Source organism: Taurulus bubalis (assembly GCF_910589615.1).
Source record: "Taurulus bubalis genome assembly, chromosome: 18".
NCBI lineage: Eukaryota > Metazoa > Chordata > Actinopteri > Perciformes > Cottidae > Taurulus > Taurulus bubalis.
The window spans coordinates 17,712,718-17,736,839 of record NC_136606.1 but is presented as its reverse complement, the minus strand read 5'-3'; the positions used below and the strand labels follow the sequence as shown (position 1 = coordinate 17,736,839).

Genomic DNA, 24,122 nt, shown 5'->3' with positions numbered 1-24,122 from the left:
CCTTCTTTCCTCTGCTTCACTCTTTATCCGAGCAGCTGTGAAGGGCACACACCTGGCTGCCATCCATCTGGCTGTGTGTGTGTGTGTGTGTGCATGCGTCTGTATTGATGTGAGTCTATTTAAAGAGGTCCTGCGCCGGCTTTCTGGGGTTGATTGCTCTCACCGCCAGTATTGTTCGTGTGGATTTGGCCGCCATGGCAATGACTACGCACGTACAGTGCAATCTGGCCAATCAAATTATGACAGCGCTGCTCTCCAGCTTCCTGACCGGACGGTCCTCGGCTCCTGGATATTCCCTCAATGACGGCTGCTGAGGTGCCCTTGAGCACGCCAACGAGCTCCCAAGAACTGGAGTGGTTGCAGCTCAGTGGCCAATAGCAGAGACTTGTTACATCCTCTTTGAAATCATGTTTTCATTCGTTCCCACTGTGAGGGAAGTACAACTGTGGACTGGGATCAAAGCGTTTGGTCTTCAGCGCATTCACTCTGCTGCAGTATGTCGGCCATAGCTCAGCAGTCTGAACGGAAATTATTCCCAAACGTTCTTAAATCTTCGTCAACATATGAGAGAAAGTTGTCAGTTCCATCATGGCCCTTGTGTTTTAGCTTTGCCTTTGGCTGCAAGTGGGAATAAAATGTGTGAATGCTATTGGTTTACAGATGCTCTTTCTTATACACTAGTGGAGATTGTCAGAAAAAGACTCTGGGGTGGTTGTTTTCCGGACTAATATTCAGCTGATTTCATCGTAAGACACTCAACCGGACTCTCTCACGCCTCTCTGAACCATTACTTTGTGTGTGCACCATGCATGAAGGTCTGCAGCACACTAGCCTTGCAACTAAACGCTACTATGGTAAATCTCCCACAAAAAGGCCAGTGGATCGCACTGTGTGGGGAAGGAGGGCCGGGCTCTTAACGTGTCACAAATTATGCTTCAAAGGGGTGTTGTTCAAAATTGCTACCTAGGCGCTTTCAAAGTTCTCTGCCGTTCCCGCGCCGAGCTCACGGCGGTGGAAAGGAATTAGCGGCGCTCGGCTAGACGGTACGGCCAATTGACGATGACAGCCCTGAGATGTGTGACATGCCATCCATTCGCTTTCTTCTCCTGCACCCCTCATCTTTCCCCTCTTTATCTTGTCTCCCATTTTCTTGTCATTCACCATACCCGTTATTTCAAGTTTTTGTTCTGCTAGTTTCTGTTGTCTTTTGTTTTTCTGTCTTTTCAGCAAAGTCAAAGTGAGATACTTCACACAGAGATCTGAATGCAACAGTGACTAGTTGGCCTCAGTAACAGATTGCCAACTTTGGTCGGTGTGTCATCTGAGCCGTGTGCAGATGTCTCTTCGGATTAGCATTAGCATTAGCATCGGCAGTGCCACAGCCATGATAAATATGCACTTTCTTCTCTCCTCCTGTGTCCTTCATCCCCACAGCATTCAGAGGAAGAGGACATGGCGTTAACCCCGGACGGTACACAAGAGTTCATGACCTTTGAGATCCCTCTGAGTGACTCGGGCTCGGCAGGCCTGGGGGTCAGCGTCAAGGGTAACCGGTCCAAGGAGAACCACGCCGACTTGGGCATCTTTGTGAAATGCATTATTAATGGAGGTGCTGCTAGCAAGGCAAGTAACTGCTCCCACCCACTTACGCTCTGAGCATGACCTTCTTTTACTTCATAAATGAAGGACTCATTCATTCATGAATGAAGGACTCATTCATTCATGAATGAAGGACTTCTTACTAGTTGCTCCTCGAGTTGCAGCAAAAACATTGCAATGTTTTTGCTGCAACTGGAGGAGCTACTAGTAAGAAGTCCTTATCATGGGGATTTTTGAAGTGGTCACTTGATGTTAATGCAGCTGAAGTGTTTTCTTGGTGCAATAATGTGAAATATAATATTATTGCCTTGAGCTGTTACATTCAAGTGTTCGTAAATACCAGTGGTTGTTACATCATTAACTTACATTATTCAAACACTTTCCAGAGAATATGAATACAGAGACTAGATTGCAATCCTGATTTATTGGGGTTTTCTTGGAGAAAGGGTGCATGTGATCGCTGCAACCGTGCCTCAGGAGCCGCTGCTGAACGTTCACGTTGCTCCCGTTCAAATCTAGCAATAGCAGTGTTCCGGAGAATTCGATGCAGGTGTTCTACGGGCGAGATCTAATTTTCCTCCGGCGGCGTTTGTCTGCAGGATGGCCGGCTACGGGTCAACGACCAGCTCATTGCAGTCAACGGGGAGTCGCTGCATGGGATGACCAACCAGGACGCCATGGAGACGCTGCGCACATCCATGTCCGTCGAGGGCAACAAGCGGGGGATGATTCAGCTCATCGTGGCCCGGCACGTGTCCAAAAACAACGAGGTAAGCTAACAGTCAGGGAGGAGTCCCGCTGATGTGCTAGAAGGCTAATTGGCATCACAAAGAGACGTTTGCATTGAATATTTCTAAATCGGATATTAGTATGAGCTCCCACATCTCCAAGATGGACCTCGCGTTTCACCTCCCTCATGTGCACACACATTCAGATGTAAACACACACCCGACGAACACACTCCAATCCTGTCTACAAGTGGAGGACATGTTGAATGCAGAAGAGGGATAGCTACATTTCAACTGCCCTGGATGATAAACGAGAGTAGCTTTCCTCTCGGTTGCCACTGGCCCTAATCTACCCCCCATAGGTTTGTGTTGCTTTGAGATAGCGACCACACCACCATGCAAATCTTCAAACAGTCCCATTTCCTGTGTGAGATACCGTCTCACATCCCCCTCCTATTCTCCGTGTGACTTTCTTTGCCCATCGTGGGCCTTGATATGATATCTAAGAAGCGCTTCACCGAGTTATGATTGACAGGCCCGCGGAATAACACTGTCAGGTAGGCAGATAAAGGAATATGCATTCGGCTAGGTGGATATTTGTCATTAGGCAACAGTCATGAATATTTGGGGCGAGGGGTGATACTGAACTAATCCCTTTCTTTGAGAGGAACTGTTTTCTTTCACATGCCGGAGTAAAAACCAGCGTGAGTTCTCTCAATGCGATATGCTAAGCACAGTGTGAGTGTATTTCAGGATTCCTGGATTCATGTGTGAGTACAACACACTGGTGTGCACGTTCACACTCGCCCTGCAGCCAGAGGTTGTAGATCAGGTTTGATTAGTGTTGCCGTGACTCTAATTGGACCCTGTGTCCTGTGGCTGTGTGTCAGTTTGGAGTACCCCGCTGAGCCCCAGTCCTCCCGCTCTGCCCTTCACCCTCCCTGCAAGCCCTCACCCTTCGAGCGCTCTCTCTCTCTCTCTCTCTCTCTCTCTCTCTCTCTCTCTCTCTCCTCACCACACGTCACCCCCTGACGCCCTGTGCGCTTGTTTTTCTTCTTGTTATAATGTCAGTCGCCCCCCCCCAACATGTGGTGCTCCATAGTTTGCCAGGTAGAACATGGGATAAATACAGACAGGGACCGGAGTTCAATTCTCACAGTAACATAAATTGCCATACATTGTGGTATTACTGTTAAGGACTGCACACATTGTTTAGCACATTTTACATTCGGACTGTATACCTCTACTAGATATTTTGTTGGCACAAAAACAGGAACACATTCATTTGGATAAAACTCCTCACTTGTATAAAAGCGGTTGTGAAGTGAGTCATGCCGTCCATTTCGAGAGCAGATAGCAATTTTGTCTTATATTCGTTGAAATACTCCATTCTGAAAGCAATCAATGAAACAGATGCTCTGAAAAAAAGGAGAAAAATAATTCTCGTACGGCTGTCACAGAATGAAATGATTGAATGGGCTGTGTTTCTGTCTACCAGGGTCAGCGGAGTCTTCCACAAGCTGCTAGCTTCACAGCTGTGAGTCCTCACAGTAGCCATGTTTACCATTCATGATCATATGTTTATTATTATTATTATTATTATTCATTATTATGATGAGTGTCTTTCAAGGCTTTGAGGCCCACTTTATGACTTTCTTACGAGATTAAACTACTTTTGGAGCTCGTGCTGCTGGCTGAGAGTCTGCAGCACTGGGCCGGGTTGAACCTCTGATTGTGGTGATGAAAAATAAAACGATGCTGCAGTGTCAACCTTTCAGTGCAGTAAAAACCCGCCATGATGATATTATAAACCACCATGCAATGTCTTTGCATCTCACAACCCTTGAGATTAATGAATACGACTCCAGCTGAATTGGATTATGTGACACCGTGCCAGCGGTACCTGAAGCACCATCAATGCAGTCCCATGCATTTTATAAACACAGTGCTGTTTTCAGTCTGCACAGCTTTCCCTTGTCTTTCTGCCTTAACCCCCACGCCACCTCCCCTTTCAAAACTAGGGGAGAGGACACACGTCCCTCCGGGGAAAGCTCAGCCCCAAGGTTCAGTGAGCTCCATCACTTGGGTCCAGTCACTCTGCTGTCCTCTTTAATCCCTCACCAGCAGGCAGACAGGTAGACACACTGACACTGAGCAGACAGTTAAGGTCACAGACAAACATGTTTTCAGAAGCAGCAAAAATGTATATTTTCACTTTATCGGTGGAATGATGACGTTTTAACATGATTATATTTTTGATCCATTTAGATTAACAATTTAAAAAGACAATTTGACAGGTGCGTATTTACGTTTTCACTTCAACATCAGTTGCTATGAGACGGCGTATTGATGTTGTTGCAGAGAGCGTGTGAAACAAAAGCAGAAGGAGATGTCACGGCGCATCTCAGATTCCATCCATTAATCTCCCATTTCAGGTTTTAATACACCGCTGGAGATGCAGCGTTTTCAGGAGGCTTAGCGGTTTGAAGAGGGACATGAATCCACCAGAGGAAATTTGAATACACTCAGAGTAAAGAAAAGATAAGATTGTAACTGAAGGATTTAAGGTCAGTTGCAAACCTCTAATAAAAAATAAAAAGCGGAAGTTATATGTCGACACAGGCTCCCGGCAGTTACAACCGCCTCCTCCCCCGCTCGGCTGTGTTGGCCGGGCAGATATGTGGGGAGCCAACACCAGTTTGCCACTGTCACCCAGCCGAATGGGACTGAGCACTGGAGGCCACCATTGAAATGAATCAGATCCATCACTGTCTGCAGGGGAGAGGAGCCGAGCGGCACAGTCTAATGCGTCGGGAGGAGGGAGTGTGGGCTTGGATGGGCGCAGCGTATATCCAGGCCACCCCACTCCATGACAATAGCAGTACCTGGTCTATTTTTGCTGCCATTGCCATTAAAGCGATGGCAATGAGTGGCCTTTGTCTTGAGTTAAAACAGGATTATTTTTTCTCCTGGCCATGGAAGAAAAAATACTTCAGCTTGATTAAGGATCTATTCAAGTCTAACAAAGCAGAGTGCTTTATGAGGGCTGTTTTTACCGCAGTACAACCCTGGAAGGTCCCTGTGAGACTGATTCAAATTCTGAAATGTGTGGACCCTTATTATTTAACCCAGCCTAAAAATACAAGTCTCAATTTGTCGAGGAAGACCCCGAGTCATGAAGACGCAGGATAGCAATGAGTCGAAGTAGCAGAAAGTGAAAAGCAACAAGAGCAAAGTCAGAAGTGCTGATGAAGCAAGTGAAATGAAATAAGTAGCAAAATGTCTTTTTGAAGGCAGTCCTAATATTAATGCCTTATAATGCATGAGATGTGCAATCAGAAAGCTAGGCAGAAAAAGCAATTCATAACATTTCAAATACGCTTCACACTCACACAAACACAGACACACGCACACACGCACACACACACACACACACACACACTCCACACACTCCGTACCGGAACAATTACTTTTCTCCTGTGTTCTGGTTCCACAGATAGCCCATGTTTGAAAAACTACCGTTCTGCCCCAGATAGTCAAACGATATGATTGGTCGTTGGCAATTAGTTTGAAGCATTATAATTGCATGGCTGCTTCAGAGACTGTTTAATTTCTCCTTCTATATCGGAGTTCTATTAATATAACGCCACATGTGTTTAAGCAATTAAATTTATGAAAAGTCATTTTAATTCCTTTCATTTTTTTTCGTCTTTGTTTAATTCCACCCGCTGAATGTTCTCCATCTTCTATGTTTTTTAGTGCAAAGACACAAACCCGAAGCCCTTTGGCTGAATGGAATGCAGATCTGTTCCAGTAGTTTGGTTATTGTAAGTCAGTGTTGGATTTGTTTTCAACTGTATGCCCTCTATTCTTATTAGTTTCTTAGAGATCTCCATGTATTCAAGGATACATCATTCATACATCATTTTTATTTTGTTTTATTTCGTACATCATCAGGTGTAGACTGCAAAACAAAAGGGTGATCAGTTACACTCATGGTTCATTGACTTATAGAGCTTAATTATTAAAGTTCATCAGCTTCCCTTATCTCGACTGTTGCTAAAACGGACGAACCGACCATCGTGTGTGCAGAACAAAGAAGTCGGCTTATCACGAGACATCATCAGAGCTCCTTTCAATCCAGCGAGGATTATTAGAAAACTAAACTAACAGTTCATGTGTGGAGATTTAAAGTTTTGTTATGCCGAGCATAAAAGATGGATGAAGATGGATTTTATGTCTGAGCTTATGTCTGAGACACCCGCCCTCCCCTCCTTCTTATCCTGCTTTTGAACTTTCACTCAGTGGTGGATGTTTGCTTCTGTCTGTTGCAACAGCCGTGGCCGTTTATGACGAGGCTAAGATATTTATCACACCGGCATCTAAACGCAGACAGGCTGACGATAAGCGTGCTCGCGTCTGGGTTTTCATTTCTCCGATTTGAAATTCATCGCATGACGCACGCGTACGCCCCTCTGTGCACTCGTGCTGTTATTTACGGCCCACATCTCCAGCCAGACACCGACTGTTTGTTTTATTTTGACGGACTGGCTGTCTTGTGTTTGTTTGTTTAGTTTTCCCCCCGTTGTCCTTCTTGACAGCGCTACGACAACTTGCCAATGGAGCGCCGTTTCGGAGACACTTGGAAGAACCTTTCTCGGCCTCCCTGTCTGCGCTCTGGACTCCACACACTCCTGCAGACGCAGTTACATTTCACAGCGCACTATTTTTACACCGCGCCGCTCCTCCACGGAGTTCTCATGATGATTCACGGGACGAAGCTCAGGCCTCGGGACGGCAGAGCTATCACTGGAGTCCTTTCACTCCACACATTTCTTAACTTTCACTTTCTTTTCGTGCTTGTCTCAGCACAGCTTTCTGTCAAGACGGCCTCAGGACGTAAACGTACAGCTTTTATGTAAAGCTTTGACCACTTGAAAGACTTTCCAGTCCAGCAACCCCAATTATGTAAATACCACGTGGGACAAGGAACCACTGCAACGTTGCCCAGTGCCTTCAGCCACCTGAGGAACTTGTTTCTGGTTTTCTCATTTCCCTAAGCCGCTGACACGAAACCACATTTATCGAAATGTCCGGCTGTGTCCCGTGTTCAGCATACCAACCGGCAGAGATGCTGACATTTACTACACTGCTGAGGCATGCATGACAGCAAATTGGCATGATCTTTACATATATGACAGTAAGTGGAATAAAAAACGATGCAATTTACATATGATAAAAAATGACCTCTAATAAAAACAGTTTGTTTTATCTGAGGCTCTTTTATAAAGACACACTATGGATCACTGCATACTCTTCTATCTTACAGCTCACCATGAGGGAACACGGTCAGGCCGAAACACCGCTTTATTATTGATGAGCAGAAGCAGCGGGGGGCGCAGGAGAAAGATCAAAGCGCTTCATTCCCTGCGTTCACCTTCGCATTGTTGCATCATCGGCGCTTGCAGACGCAGTAGCTCAACTCTGTGGAGACTTATTCCGTATATAAAAGAGCACCGGAGTGGCCTCCTCGGCATGCCAATGGGCTCGTTTGTAATCCATTCCAAGAGCGTTGCTTGTTAGTCACTAAGAGGACGTTTATGCAAAGAGACAAGGGGGGAAGGAAGTGGCAGGCCCTAACAAAAGATGCTCACTTGGATGAGAGAGGGGCTGATCGATAAAGCCCTGAGAGAGCTATCAATCAGAGCCCCGGCCTAGTAAATTATGGTTTTATTAGTATTGAGCTGACCACTGCTGGGAGAGAGCTTAAAACATTGAGATGCTGGCCCACATCAGAGGCAAGAGAAAGGGAGGGAAATGTGTGTCGACCCCCCCCAACCTAATGCGGACTGATTGAGGTCCAGTCAGATCATGACTTGTATGTACCGCAACTTCCCCGCTGTCATGGCAAATAGCAGTGATTCATGGGAAGAGGACGCAAGGAGGGCACAATGCGGTGCACTCTGGGAAATGCAGTTTGCAATGAAGGGGCGACTAAATTGAGGGGAAGTAGATCGCAGAGCAGCAGAAATGCAATTCCAGCGCTGCTGGGCCCTCATTCCCAGCCGGCTCTCTGAGGACTAACTCATTTAGGAACAGCAGGGGAAACTCAATAGGACCAATTGAGAAAATAATATATTGAATCTGGTGGTTGAGTGGGCTGGAGGACTGCGGAGGGAAGTGTGTGCTAAAAAACCCAGGTGTTTTTACGCAACATATCCACGGGCATATGAAAACATACACACACACGCAGATTATTCTCACTTCACAGCATAGTACATGTGGAGTTCACCTGTTAGCTGTTACTGTTGCACGATGCTCTAGCATGGTTAATATGTACAGACAGGTGCCTACTGGAAAAAATAGTGGAAAAGAAGTGAGCTGGTACGAGTGTGATGAGGACAGGCTTGTGTGATGAAAACTGATTTTGTAAAAACTTTGTTGAGTGAACATATCTCATAGAAAGGGAATCATGAAACCATCTCCCTTTATGGTGAAACATTTTCCTCTGCAGCACAAAATGTAAGTAATAAATAATAAATGTAATAATGGTGTATTAGCCTTCTAAATAGATAGCGCCGTCTGCTACGAGCCACCGGCTCTCCGTCGACATGTTGAGAGCTGTTTCAATCAGAAATGCTCCCAATCTTTGATCTTGCACCTTTAAGCTGCTGGCGATAAGTGTTTATGTTTTGAATTGATTGTAATCTTTAGCCACGCCACCAGCGCGATAATATTGATCTTAATGTTGGTCTATCAGTTGGCCGGTCCACCAGTTGGATCCATCCTGACATATCCCAATAAATATGGCACGGATCACCATGGAAGAGATACAACATAGTAGGCAGTCTGCATCTCTGTGTGTGTGTTGCATTGTACCGGACATCCTCTGCTGTGACTGGACCGTTGTTTTCAGACAGAACCGCAGCACTGTGCACAAAGACGTTTTCCTTTTTGTTTTGCTGTTGCCCAGTTTGTCTGCTCAGTACAGAATAGTTTAGTGTTCTGTCTTTTTTTAAATGCAGCATGCATTGTTTTAACTGTATACTCAATGGCTCCTGGGACTGGCCCACATCGCGGTCTTGTATCTGTTGCCGGAGGCGGTCCGCACACCATTAGTGCAGCGGACCAGTAAACAACTCCGAGCTTCCGTTTCTGCGGGATTCAAAGCGAGCGTGATTGGCTCTCGCCCCGGTTGTTGCGCGCGTTGTGTTGGAGGACTTTAGCATAAAGTTGAGCTCTTCTCAACCTCCCCCTGTAGTGCCACCGGCCACTGTTCTAAATCTCTGTAGCAAGACACTTGTCTTGAGTTGGAGAACAGTTAAACCCGACCACATGTTAGTCTCACATACTCTACTTTTGTGCTGATTCCCCATGTGCATGATGTTTTTTGTGAAATTGAGGTTTTACCAAAAACTCCTAAAAGGACCTGGGCACCCACTTTGGGAAGCCCTGGCATTAGAAGAGGCTCTATGTGGATGTGAGAAGCTAATGAAAGTGGGGTATCTAGCCAGCAGCGAGGCGAGGTGTGCCTGGGGCGGGATGCAGCAGCTTAAGGATTGTAATTACAGCATTATGGTGGAGGTTGACTGGATTAGGGCTACAGCAACAGGCTGTGACCAGGATAGAAGGCCAGGAAATGGCCACGGACGAGACATTATTAGCCTTAGTTGACAGCTTAAGCCCAGCCCCGTCAACACACTGCTGCTTCTCCCTCACTGACTTCTCAAGGTCAGGGAGATGCTGATGCACAGGCAAAAACACATTTTGTGCACTAGACTGCACTCGCCACAAACACAAACACTTATGCACATGAATACAGGGAAGCACACACACACACACACACAAGGTCCTTTCAGACAAATATCAGCATCACCTTGAATGCACAAACACACAGGCTTGCTCAGTGAGCAGCAGATGATCTTGACTGCGCTCAGTGTGAGTCACGGTCTCTGCCCTCTCTCCCTCAGTCAACAGGATAATCCACTCTGAAAACGGCGAGATTAAAACCGATTAAACACACGACGAGGTGACGAGAAGCGCTGGTAAGAAGGGAATATGACGCCAACAAAGACACTGAAAAGGTTAAAGGAACAAATAAGCTAATTTAGCAACGAGATGCTGCTGTTTTTAAGATGTAAAAATGAAGATACCACAAATTGTGATGATTGATGCAGATGAAATGCGTCTGTTTCTGCTGGGGCATCAAAAGCTCTTTCCTGGGTGATGTCGCATCACTGCTGTGATATCAAATATCAGGTGATCGCAGATTTGACATGAAAATGCCACCGCTCGTCACGCACTAGTCAGTAAACATTCACAGGTCAGTCAACACGCACAAAGCATTAGCATGCACAGAGGCAGACTTAATTAATACTGGATACACACAGATTAAACAGCTGCCATTTTGCCTCTGTGTTAAGTTGATTCCAAAGTCTATTTGCAATAGAAGAATGGTTTGAAAGGAGCCCGTTCGGGCGCTCAGAGATAGAGGGAGACATTTACATAGTGGTCCTTCTGAGATCTCCTCCTCGTGACACATTCTATACATAATTTTCATATCATTTGGTCCTCAGCTGCTCGCTCCTCTGTTCCTCTCCGTCCACACATTTTCCCCACCGCCTCTTACCTGAGACACTCCATCTTACTTCTTTTCAGCTCGTGACAGAGCCGAAGCAGATTAAAAAGTGCGGAGCGAGGTTGAGTAAAAGAGCGAGAGAAAGCGGGTAAAATAAATCTTTATTTCGTCAATTTGAGCTTTATTGAGACTGAATCGTCTGGGGACATGCTTTTTATTATAAGGCTGCCAGAGGCTGTGGCTCTGATTGTAATTGTGTTGACCCGGCCCTCCATTTCACACTCACACACACACACACACACACACACACCCCTCCTCGCACCTCGCTCTTATCAACACGCTCTCCTGAAAAAGTCAACCTCATTAAATCTCTCATTTATATTAAATAACCAATAAGTCCCTCCACCGTGCGTCTTCTAAGGTACGCTACTCCCGCGAGGAGGTGACTCGAAAGCACCCACAATGCACTTCCCCTCACAATCCCCCCTTTTCCTTGTTATTCCCCCCATTTGTTGACCAAAATCTCCCTTCCTCTTCTTCCTGCTCTCCCGTGTTCCTGCTGCATTGTTGTCTGATATTTTCCTCCCTTTCTCTTGGCCGGGGGCCAGCACAGTGTTGTGCGACATCAATATTAGCCAGGGCCTCCTGGTTTAAAGCATGCTCCAGGTACAAAGTTGAACTGCGTAAGACTATCTAGCTGTAAGGAAGCAATCTGTAATGGGTCCTGTACAGGGAGTTCTTCTCCAGTGCCTACAGGCTGCGATGAGGCATTGTGGGAAATAAGGCCAAGGCCCAAGGTTTTTTCTCCACCTCTCTGCACGTGGATGTGAGATTTTATTTTTTCTTCCTGACTCTTGCTGTGGTCGCTCCATTGTCAGTGTCCTAGAAGAATCCACTATTGGCGTTTTTGAAGACTGAGCGCAGCATCCGGGCCCAGTGGTTCCAGAACCGCTAACCGTGTCCCTCCTGCCAAGACACATGACACATGCATGAGTGTACAGCGGGCTCAATAACCAGCGGTGCGGCGTATCGACCGCATGGCAAATGTCACTGGTCCATTTACTGGGGTTCATTGTTAGAGGCAGCCGTCTATCGGCCTATGGGAAATCCATGGAGCTTTATCCGGCTCGGACTTCTGCTGGAGCCGTTTCACACTGCTGAGCCAGAAAATACCCACGTAAGCCGAGGCGGACGCTGGAGCCCCGGTTCCACGTTTCTGGAGTATTGATGGCATCACATCACGCAGACTTATTTATTCTTCTGTGCGTGTATAGCTTCCTGTTCCTGTCGTACACGCACACGGTACAAATGATCAAGAAATGACCACAATTTTACATTATTCAAAAAATCTGAGGTTTTTGTTTGCATCAACACACATTCACTTGGGATTTTTGATTATTTCAAAGGCACAATACATCAGTCTCAATTTCATTTAGAGGGCTTTTAATATACAGAATAACACAATATGAAGTTATTCATGCTCTTTGATGCAGTAAGAGGTTGTAGTAAATGATTGGCCGTATTTAAAATAGTATATTAGGAATACAAATTGTTATTTTCAATTATTGTCGGCTTGTTGGCCCACATAACTTAAAATTACCTTTCAGTTGTGAATGTGATGCCTCAAATATTTATTCAGAAAAAATGTCATATTGGCCCAAATTTAAGAAAAATAGCATTGTAGGGCTGTTGCTCAGCCCAAATGGAACATTGTGTTGACACTGTGTGAAAGCCCCTGTCTGCTCTTCCTCTCCCCCTGTTCCTGTAGGAAGCCCCTTCCAGCCCTCCGCTTCTAGAGCGTCCCCTGAACTCTCTACTGGACAACCACGAGCGCTGCATTTCCCACTCCGTGTACGACACCATCGACGGCTCGGACAGCAACTCCACGCCGCTGGCTAATATGATCGGACGCGTTGGTGAGTCGCATATCAGTTCCTTCGCCCTCCCTCTCGGCACCTCTGTGTCTCTTTCAACCCCCGACAGACTCCACAAATTGGATTTTTTTCTTTGTCTTTTTGTGCCGGTCACTCCCCGTTCACACTGATAGGAAGTGCGGTTGACCTGCTAACCTGCTCATTGGATATATTTTGCCCTTAAATTGATGCTGCCTCTAAACTGACATCTCCTGATCAATTTTAGCATCCACCCCGGCCCCCATGCTAGCTCTTTCCATTACACCCCCAACCAGCATCACCTTCCAAGCCTCATCCCCCCTCATCGCTCTGCATCCCAAAGGTGCGCTATTTCACTATTCAAACCTCTCAGGGATGAACGTCGCCCCGCCCCGATGCTCCCTGCCTTCACTCCTCACCTGACTGGTTTCACTCGGGTCAATTTCCATTCCACCCAGCTGACACCAGCGGGCTAAGATCTCGTCTCTTCAGGTGTATTAGAATTGGCAATTCAATCCTCGGTCCGCCGCTGCTGTCATCTCAACATCGACGTACCCTTCGCACATTCGTGGGGGAGGGGAGGGGATTGCATCAGTTTGGGAGGGGTTTGTTTGGGTTCCCATGCACTTGTGTTCTCGTCTTTCCTTCCTTTCGCCTCATCATCTTCTTCTCCCCCTCCCACATGTGTTTCTTTCTCCTCCTTTTTCTTATTCCCTTTTATCCCCATCGTCTCCCAGTCTCCTCTTTCACCTCCCACCTCGTCTGACTTCCATCCTCCTCTCCCCGGATGGACTGAATTTGTAATCTGTCGATGATCGACACTTTCTGCCCTTCTCCCGTTCATTCTCCCGTTTCTCTGCGATCCCCTCCCCGCCGTCTGCCCCAGAGCGGTGCCACTCTGCCACTGATCATAGAAGATCTGAGGCTGTGTCAGAGGCATCTGATGGTTAATTAAGCCTCCAGATCAATAAGGCTTGCCCCTGACACTCCCTCTCCCACTGTCTCTGTCTGCCCTTCTCTTTTTGTTCACTCTTTCATCGCGTCTTTCTCCTCCATCCCAAATCAAATGTGCTTCCAACTGGTTTGGTTTTCCTCTCAGTTTGGCTTATTCATACCACTGGCTTTTTTTTTCCTTTCTTTTTCTCAACGAAGGTTTTTTTTCCCCAGAAAGCCGCTGTGATCATAAGCGGTAACTGTGGGCGCGCTGATGGAAAAGTTACTTGCCATTGAAACTTCAAGGGCGCCCAGCACTCATCTCATCCCGCGGAGTGGGTGTCAAATGAGCCAAGTGGAAAAGTTTTAGCGGTGGGGGCGGAGTGGGTGCTAAAGCAGAGAGTTATCACAGAGGGAGCTCGGCGGAGTCTCAGATCTTTGACGGTGCTTGTCTCGCAGCAAGAAAACGTCAGTTCCTTTTCTTCCCCGTCTCCAGGCTGTCTCCGAGTCGTGGCCTCATTAACCCCGTGCCCACATTCTGTGACGGGTCTTCATCTTTCTAAATTGACACAATTCTGTTATTTAAATTTCTGATGCAGTCAGAGTAGAGTTTATATTCATCACAGCAACAAAACACTGCTGCTCTGAGGTAGAAAAAACCACACCTGAGAAGTAGAATCAGGAATTGGCTGCTACCATGGGTCGGTCAATTATTAAGCTTTTTTTTTGCAATTACGGCATATCCAAAAATGCAGAAGATGTACCGTAAAAGTCGGGTTACGAGCCGCTACTACCTTCGGTCAGTGTCCCTGTTAGCTCCCCGCTGTAGCCAGCTGGGGCTCCTGCTAGCGCTCCGTTACTTCCGGGACCAGGCTTGACACCCAACTTGGGCAGAGGGGACGCGACCGGTAGCAGCAGCAGCGATAGCTAGCAGCAGCGATAGCAGCAGCAGCGATAGCAGCAGCAGCGATAGCAGCAGCAGCGGCCGCTAGTAGCAGCAGCGATAGCTAGCAGCAGCGATAGCTAGCAGCAGCGATAGCAGCAGCAGCGATAGCAGCAGCAGCGATAGCAGCAGCAGCGATAGCAGCAGCAGCGGCCGCTAGCAGCAGCGGCCGCTAGCAGCAGCAGCGATAGCAGCAGCAGCGATAGCAGCAGCAGCGATAGCTAGCTACAGCGGGGACACTGACCGGAGGTAGGAGCGGCTTGTAACCCGACTTTTACGGTATTGTGTTCCCAGAATGCATTAACGCTGTCTGCCGACCTTGCATCTCAGTCACCACACGGAGCTGAGATCTAGTTAACTCTGATCAAATGTCACAATATTTACTTTGAAAGCAAATAGCATCAGCATTCATATTCATCAGCATGTGAATTTCATTTCTAAATGTAACCGAAATGTCTGTGTACTACACTTAGCCACTTTAGTCTGAATCAAGGCGATACAAACGCAGACATATAAGAACAACACGTTCTGTGAAAAGTACATCTCTGCAGGCTAGAGGGAGAGAGGAGCTGTTTTCTCTCTATCTTCTCCTGAATGGTATTTCAGATGGGCTCAGACATATTGCCTGGTGTGTGAGATGTGACAGTAATGGTTAGAGGACAGATGCTGGGATCAGTTGGGCAAGGTCAGGAAGCGCACAGCCACCAGGGCTTGACTGACAGCTCCACGCGGAGTGTATCTAGACCTGCTAAATTACTGAATCGAGGAAGCCAGACGTGGATTCTGGGATATATGCTAGCTGCATAGGTACAGCAACAGCATAGACACACCGACGTTGCATGTAAGCGCACACAGTGGCACACTCACGTACAACCTCTCCATCAGGTTAGGCTCAATTTCCACTGATCCACTGAATTCTCTAACCAAATCAGTTCCTCTCCTCTGCTCCATTATGCTGCCTGTGCTGCTGTAAGTGGACCAAAGCGCAGAGGCAAAAGGGATGGAATGGCTATGCCGCTCAAGAATTAAGAACTGACTTTGATCGTGAGTTATAGCAGATGGCAGCAAGTCAATACAGTGAAATTGTAAACTACTATTTCTGCCAAACTATCGTTGTTATGCTACGCTGTCTATTTCCTCTTGAAAACAAAACAAAAAAAACCTCAGCTGCAATGGCCTGTGGACGCCTTATCTCGCCTCACCCAGGCATCGATCACACACCGGACCAGCTCGTCTCCTCCCAGCAGTCACAGGTAGCTTGCTGCCTTTCTTCTGAAACAGTAAGAACAGGTATTGGATCTGTGGGGGGATGGGTATAATTGAATCAATTATAGGAGTTATGATTACTATGGCAACAGCAAAGAAAAGCACCGAAATGACGCTGGAGGGAGACGGGTGCTATTAAGCTGGTGCAGAACCATCATTTCACATTGATTGTAAGGTTTGCCTTGATCTTCCCCGCAGTGTGTTTTGGGCTGCCATTCAGAACAATCGGCGATGCGTGTGTGTGTGTCTGTGTGTGTGTGTGTGTGTGTGTGTGTGTGTGTGTGTGTGTGTGTGTGTGCGCATGCATTCAGCTCATCAGAGGTAATCCCACTCCCTGTTTGCCTCAGTGAACCACGCGATGCTGTGATAGTGTCAGCTTTAGCTTCACACATGCACACAGCAGCGTGGCCGGAAGCTGAATCCACAGTTAGCAGGTGCTGAACATACACAACGTTCTGCTCCACTCCCCGCTCAAAGAAAATGAGTCCCTGACACTTTCTGTTTTTCATCTTCTCCTCTTTCCTTCCCCAACCTTTTACCCTCAGGGGCGAAAGGATCGGGGATTCATCAGAGATGCTTTCTCTCTCTCAAAAGAGGAAAAACAGAAAGAAAGAAAAGGTGAATTAACATGGCTGAGTGAAACCTCCTGCATGTGCTCAGTGGGACAGCGTCAGCCGAGGTTTGACGCAAAGGTCGTTGGCATCGCACCCGGCTTCGCCTTCCGTTCTGTCTAATCGAAAAAGGGCCACAGGGGCGCAGGGGTGCGGGGTCCGCACGCTGGGGTGAAAATTGAGGCCCTCAGACTGACGCTTTCTGTGGATGTGGCGGTTTAGCCGAGTGCCTGAGTCACAATGCACAGGAGCGAGGGAGGGGCGGGAGGTGAGAACCAGGCAAGCGGACCCACGCTGTTGTCACACAGGAAAAGGAGGTGTTCACAGGATGTAATGTGTGCAGTGCAGGTCACGGAGCAAAAAAGTCCTGTGGACATTGACCCAAATCTAAAATGAGTTGCTGAAAGACGTTTGAGAGCGAAAAGTTTGGCCGGTTTTTCCACCATTACTTATTCATGACATTCATGAAAAGGATGAAGATATTTGACACACACACACACACACACACACACACACACACACACACACACACACACACACAGGCTTTGCCAGGTGTAGTACACACACACTCTCACCTTACACTGCATTTTCCCGAAAGTTTTTGTATTCTAAAAGCAGCTGTGATGCAATATTTCTCTCATGTGTTTCCAATAACAAACTTAGGACATTATATAAGACACGTTATTCCCTGGATCATTCAGGCAAATAGTCACACCATGGAACAAATGCACACACACACACACACACAACCTTTGGCTGTACCGCAACACTTGAGTCTTCCCGAATGGTGTTGAAAGGGATAGTTTGGCTGTTTTAAAGTTGGGCCGAGGTCCATAGTTGGTGTATGTTGGTGTACGTTTAGTCGATGGCGCCGGTAAAGGCAGGGGTAGACCAGCGACTCCCGCGTTCCTCAAGGTCAAATTGTTTTCAATGGATTCTGGTGGCTCGGGCGAGAGCATAGATAGTGGCTTTGAAAACATAGACTGTATAGCAGTGTGAGGGATATTTGATCTTTCAGGTGGCTAAAGTACGTTCTGCTGCTGCATGGTAGCACGTATGCTTTGCTCCCGTACAGTAACTCCTGTCTGCTCCTCCTAACTGTCGGTGTAGGTATTACACTGACTGTGATAAGTACCTCATACAACCCTTTTACGACACCCAAACTATCCGTCCTCCCAGAACTTGGACCTGCTGTCCCCTCACCTCCAGTATTTCACAGTCTGCAGGCTCAACCTTTCTGTACGCTATCAGCCATCAGTGCAGGCGATGAGCCAAAGTGACCTCCCTTAATTTGGTGTCCAGACTGCTTGAGAGTGCTATTAGCATGCCTCATTGAGAAAATAACAGAGGCATAAATGGTGTTACCCTGGAACATTCCCTGTCCTTGTGCTGGCGGTTCCCATTTGCTGTGAAAGAGGTGTCTACGCCATACACATGTTTAACACGTTCCCTTAAAACACGTTGAAGTTCCAGCAATGTTAAATAATGTTTCACTGAATAGGCCTATTTTTTGAAGCAGACATTTTCACTTGTCACAGTAGGGAAAGCACGGGTGTTACTTATCACATTACGTATGGCTCTGTTCTATTCATATGTGACAGTGAGGCAGCGTGCACATACTGAAGGTATTCCAGAGAATAGCCCTTGTCATAGCAGGTTGATTAAAATAAAATATGGACTCATTCTCTTACGTTGTTCCATTCCAGTGAGCCAACATGCACTATACCATAATTCTTTTTTTTTTATACTTGATATTTTATTTAGGTATTTTTACAAAACATACGACCTTCAAAAATTCGAAAGAATATAAGAAATGAACCATGCATCTGGCCAAGTAGGGCTGTAAAAAGAAAACTAATAAAAAATTAAGCAGGTAAATAAGTAAAAATAAGAAAACAAAGCAATCAAAACAACCATGCAACACTTTGAAAGGCATTGTCAGTCAACCGTGTCAACCATAAATTCAAGCCAACATACAGATATGTTACAAAAATATATATTCCAAGAATTCTATATACCATAATTCACATTATTAAACACACCTGTGTTCACCCTGCACCGACATGTCAAAATGGCTGCTGGAGAGACACAGAAAATGAAGTATGAAAAGGATACCAACTGTAGAACCCTTAAAATATAGATGATACAAAACTCTATTAGCATGTTGAAAGTATGATTCCTATTCAGGTCCACGTTGTCCACCTGTGACCTGTCTCATCTTCCAAGGACTGTGTAGGTGTGTACAGACGGCGCTTGATTGGTATTTCTCCAACTCCCCATTAGTTGTGTTGCACCTGCTCAGAGAACTTTCTCCCTCATCATCCTGATTGGTCCGTGATGTTCGGTGACATCACGTATTTGAGCCAGAGTGAAAACAGCCAATGTTTAAAAGTTTAAAATCTATTTAATGTGGTTTTAAATTCCTGATTGAGTCTATAAGAAACACATAACAGCTAGAACAAACAAGAGGAATTTGTCTGCTGTGAGGGATGATTAAAGATCGAAGCATCAGGTATTTTACATCCATATTGCTATACATATATATATATATATATATATATATATATATATATATATATATATATATATATGCTAGAGTGTATACAGTGTATACACTTGAACAGCATGTTTCTTTTCTTCTCTGCTCAAGTCATTTTCCCTCATTGCATTACTGGAAGACTTGTTGATATTTGCTTTTAGCCTCGAACGAAAAATGAATCAAGCATATCAAATACACCGTATATCTTTGTCTTAAGTATGGATGCATATTGGGCATCTCCCGAGCTTACAGCTTACGTAGCTTTTGCTTGTGTGAAAAGGTTGAAGTGGTCAGTAATGATATTCCCTGAAATGGCATTTAAAGGCTAAATAACAGGCTTGGATGGGAGGGCGGCTCTTTCTTCTGCGCTGTTGATGGGTTGACCTCTGCAATAGGAAAACATGTTTAGCCTCCTCGTGGTAATATATGCCAGAGAAGTGGTTAGTTTGGTTTGACGCCGTACGGAAGATCACCTTTGCCAGTAGCGGTGCATCATCGACGACCATTTCTTGCACTGAGCTGTCACCAAATCCGTTACTCCAATAGTCACATCCTGTCAATGTGTGGTCATAGAGACCGTGACAACAGCTCCCAGCCCAGGACTCACGGAAAACTGCTTCTGACTGGTTGTGAAGCGCTCTGCTCCTGGTTCCATGAGGAATCCCTGATTACCTCGACATGTGTCTGGGAGTCTCGGTGTTTGGTGTGCTTATTCTAATCCCACGCGTCTGATTCCTGACGTCGCGTTTCTCTCCAAGGAACTAAGGCATCGAGCCGATCAACTGAACGTTCGGATCAATTGCATTGGCGAGGGGATCCCGCGTGTTACGGTGCGCTCGCACCTAAACGGTTTGGTTCAGGAAAGAGTTGCCCGGGTAGTTCGGCCCCTTTGGGTGGTGTGAAAGCTGTCGGTCGGATTAAACAACAGGAACGAGATTGCTTGCAAAGGATTAGATTTTCCATCTGGGTTTACCGGTTGCAATCCGAAAGCCATGGAAACCCGGATCAGCTAAGGATCTCTCTGTCCTCCAGTCAGATCAATGGGCCGAAGTGTCACTGAAGGAGGAGGAAAGAGTGTGTGTGATGGACAGAGATTGAGTAAAATCGCACAGGACAAAGAAGATAGAGCGGGAGCCATTAGCGTGACCTCTCAGCTCACAGCGCAGCGTTTCAACGGGCAACGCTTGGTCAGAGGGCAGAGACGGAGGAGAGTGAAGCTCCCATCCGTGTGGATGGATGCAGCCAGGTGGCCTCTGGAGCCAGAGAGCTCATCTGTCTCTGTCATCACTCTGCCAGAGGGAGGACGAACATCTCTGCTTCCACGCCACGGAGCGTGGATGGCCAGAGGGTAGCGTGCGCTTCACCATTCTGAGTAGGTGCACACTTGTCAAGTGTGGGGCATGAGGCTGCATGAGGCTGCATTCACTGGACGCTAAATGCACATTTAGCATGCTTGATCCCAAACATATATGGAGCAGGTGGACAGACTATGAAGGCATGATTATTATGTGGCTGTCGACAAGCTCATTTCATTAAAGCATGAACTGAAAAGGTTTTTTTTCCCCTCAATCTTTGCGTTTCAGTGATTTATATTCTTCTTCTATGAACCATGTTACAATAACAAGACATTCAAATGATCATTCACTGTCATCACACTGGGATCATGTTTGTCCTGCACATTACCGCCCCATGTTAAGCCCCACCCAACAACTGGTGTTTGTTTTTAGCAGGATGGATGGTGACTGTAGCGCTGGGTAGAGTGCGTCAGTGTGACCCCAGAGCAGCCATCTTTAACTCCGTTGTGACAAAGAGGCCACAGCGGCAACTCTTTTTCTCAGCTCCATGGATAAGCAAGCATGAATCAGAAGCTCCTGAACCGACACCAAATAGCGAAAGAGCCAGCTTCTGTGAACCATTAATCATAATCGGAGGAATATGTACCTTCATTTGACCTCGCCTGTCAGATCCGTGTGGGACTGCTGATCCGTTTTGGACGGCATTAATGTCTTAATGTTTTGGTGGAAATGTTGCATTCCTCTCACAGACCGGTGGAAAGGCTCCTGTGTTTTAATGGTTGCAGAGGCTGAACCGCAGCGTTTGCGATCGTTGCCAAGATAGCGTTTCCGTGATTTTTGGTGGGAACAATAATTACGCCTCCCGGCTCTCATTGGTTTTTTAGATGCTTGTGGTTATCGTTTTTGCTGCGGTGCCATTAGGCAGGCGAACAAAGAAGCAAACGCTGCCTCAACATGAAGCTCGGATGACCTTCCCGGGGAAAAACATCATGTAAACAAAGGGAGACGCATTAAAGGAAGACTACAAACAAGGCGCTGAGAATGAATGCACTCATCATTTCATCAGCACATGTTTGCTTTCGGAATCATCTCATTGCGATGCGCCAAAACGCCACTGGAGGTGCTCAACTGTCTTCTTCCTCTCCAGATTATTATTATTTCCCTTCCTGCCTATTGTGCTGACAGCCGCAGTAAAGCGAGTGCTGCAGTTTCTCTAATTATTTTCACCTTTCAAACCATCAGCGTGGCCCCAACTGCAGCTGGAAGTGGAACGTCTTTAACGGCTCTTCATCTGCAGAGCCGGCTTACCTGTGTCAAGAGGTCCTGACTGGAAATATTTCATTAAGCTGTGAGAGGAGTTTCTAATTAAAACGGTGTCCTCTGTTGGCGAAAGTGCCGCCATGACATGAGGGGAATGTAAGGTGAATGTGAGCTGTCTTTCAGAGTGCATGCTGGGAATGCAGCGCTTCCTTTAACTAAACAACTGGTCCCGTTATACTTCCTCGACACGGTTGGTTCTCTCCACGAAGCTACTGTAGTGAGATTAACAGTGTGGCTGATGCAACCGAGAGGTAACTCCACTCAATAGCTCAGGAAAAGTAAAGACTGGTGTAAGAATGGCCCCCGTGGACACACAACCGCAGGGCATCTCTTATTGACACTGCCACACTTTTGCTAAACTGACTGTAAAGCGGAGACACTGATGACAAGCGAAGGGGAGGAAACTGACTCGTTGTGCAAGGACAAACCGAAGCTATTGTATCGAGGTCGAGGATAGGGCACACAAAACAATGCAGTACAGAGAATCTACCTCATATAGATGACCATGAACACACCCACATACACACTTGAATGATAGTAAATGCTTCTTTGTGCAGATTTCCGTTTTCCTGAGAGCTGGGACAGTTTGCGTCGGATGAATCGAAGGTCAAACCAGAACGGCTGGTTTCGTATCTTATTTGAGATGCATAATACGACATTAGGAGCATTGCGATCGCCTTTCAGCGGCTCATTAACATGCGGCTCCTAGCTGACCGTGCTCACAGCGCTAACGGCGCAAACTACAGCCAACAATCGGACTCCTCACTACTGGGTCCGCCTGCTAGGAAAGGGATAGTTCTGTAGCTTAGTCCAACCAACTTCCTGGAGTTCATCACTGTCACTGCTCCAGCGCCGCTGATTTACAGTACCGGGCCAATTCAATTACCCATGGTTCTCTGTCAAGCTGCCCAAGTGAGGAATGGCCTTCATTTCACCTGTACAGCGTTGGCAGCCATCTTAACTGGTTTAGACGAGCAGTCCATAGACAAAGGGATGAGGCTTCCAAAAGAATCAATTAACACATGCATGGGTACTGGACTGGGGCAGACTTTGGGAAACTTCTGTTTCATGGGAGTAAGATAATATTCAGGGATGTCGAGGCAATTAAAGTAAACTAGCATATTGGCTGTGTCCACTGTAGCATTACATGTAATGCCTTTGGTGTGTAGCATGTATTCACATGAGGTATAATAAATCTCTTTTATCACATGCCACTGATAACACTCCGGAGTTCACATCATTTGTGCTTGATTTTTCGTTGTTTGAGAGGTTTTTTTTCTCCCCTGCACAGCTGTTTTGTTTTTGTATCGTTGTTTTGCTATAAAAAAAAAGCCCCCCCCCCCCTACCCCCCCCGCAAATAACTAAAACACCTCATTGCCGCGTTGATTGGTGATCCGATTTACTTCCACAATATGCATTTATCATTCGCCGGGCCCCAGTGCGGTGGAATGCCTCTCAGATTCACGTTGGGATCCTGCCAGGGTAAACACGGCCGTCTGCTGTTAGTCATTACACACAGTTGTTCCTAAGCTATTCAATTTGCAAAACGGCTCACTGATAATGGAAAGAAAGCAAAGACCAGAGGAAGTCCAGCATTTCTGTAAACCTGCGTCTAATAGCAAGCAGGTGTGTGAGTCTGGACTCCACGGATCTGTGTGGTAAAGCCGCTGCTCATGCCGTCGCACAACCCTTCTCTTGCCCTTGGTGCCGAGCGCTTTGCCTCCTGAGGAGCAGCAAAGGAGCGATTCAAAGAAGCCCTCAGCAGGAGGGTCAGGCAGGACGGAATACAGATCAGGGGAGCTCCTCTCCTGCTCATACTTGTCCTTGGAGATGGATGGATAAAACTATTCAGCTCCACAACTTTTCAGCGACATTAACCTTTAAAAGCAGTGTGTGAAAATTCCCCTGCGCCTATTGTCAGACAAAAAACAACAACATATTATCTCCGGAACCACATCGTTGTTTAACTTCATTTAAATTGCTACAATACTGCAACCCTTGTGAGAAGATGCATCTGGTGTAAAACATAATTAAAGTAACCGGTACGTTTTAGTACTTACGTGAGCTCTCTGGGGCGACTGTGGCTAAGTGGTTAGCATGCCTGTCTTTCAATCAGAGGGTTGGTGGTTCGAGCCCCGGCTCCGCCAGTCCCTGTTCTTGTGTCCCTGAGCAAGAGACTTAACCCCTAATTGCTCCCTGTTGCTGTGTCTGTGGTGTATCGAGAAAAAATGTAAGTCACTTTGGATGGAAGCGTCAGCTAAATGTAATGTAGCTCCATTTTTTAACCGAACGGCACAGTTTTTTGACTGAAACTCCTTTGAACACCCAAATGCTGTGTTATATTATGAGTTTTGTTGCAGATTCCGATTCTTTAGGTCCTACTCTTTCCAAAAAGGTGTCTTATTAGTATGTGGGCT

The 24,122-nt window shown here is 46.5% G+C and overlaps 1 protein-coding gene across 1 annotated transcript in view; it reads left to right on the top strand.

Annotated features, from left to right (window-relative positions):
* The window catches only part of LOC306750590 (partitioning defective 3 homolog), a gene marked incomplete at both ends in the record, with an annotated part of 310,757 nt that overhangs the window by 167,920 nt on the left and 118,715 nt on the right, over positions 1-24,122 (top strand). The window contains 3 exons of the mRNA XM_079234040.1: positions 1,435-1,623; positions 2,199-2,369; positions 12,674-12,821. Of these exons, the coding sequence (XP_079090166.1) occupies positions 1,435-1,623; positions 2,199-2,369; positions 12,674-12,821 (508 nt within the window). The remainder of the gene's footprint in view (positions 1-1,434; positions 1,624-2,198; positions 2,370-12,673; positions 12,822-24,122) is intronic.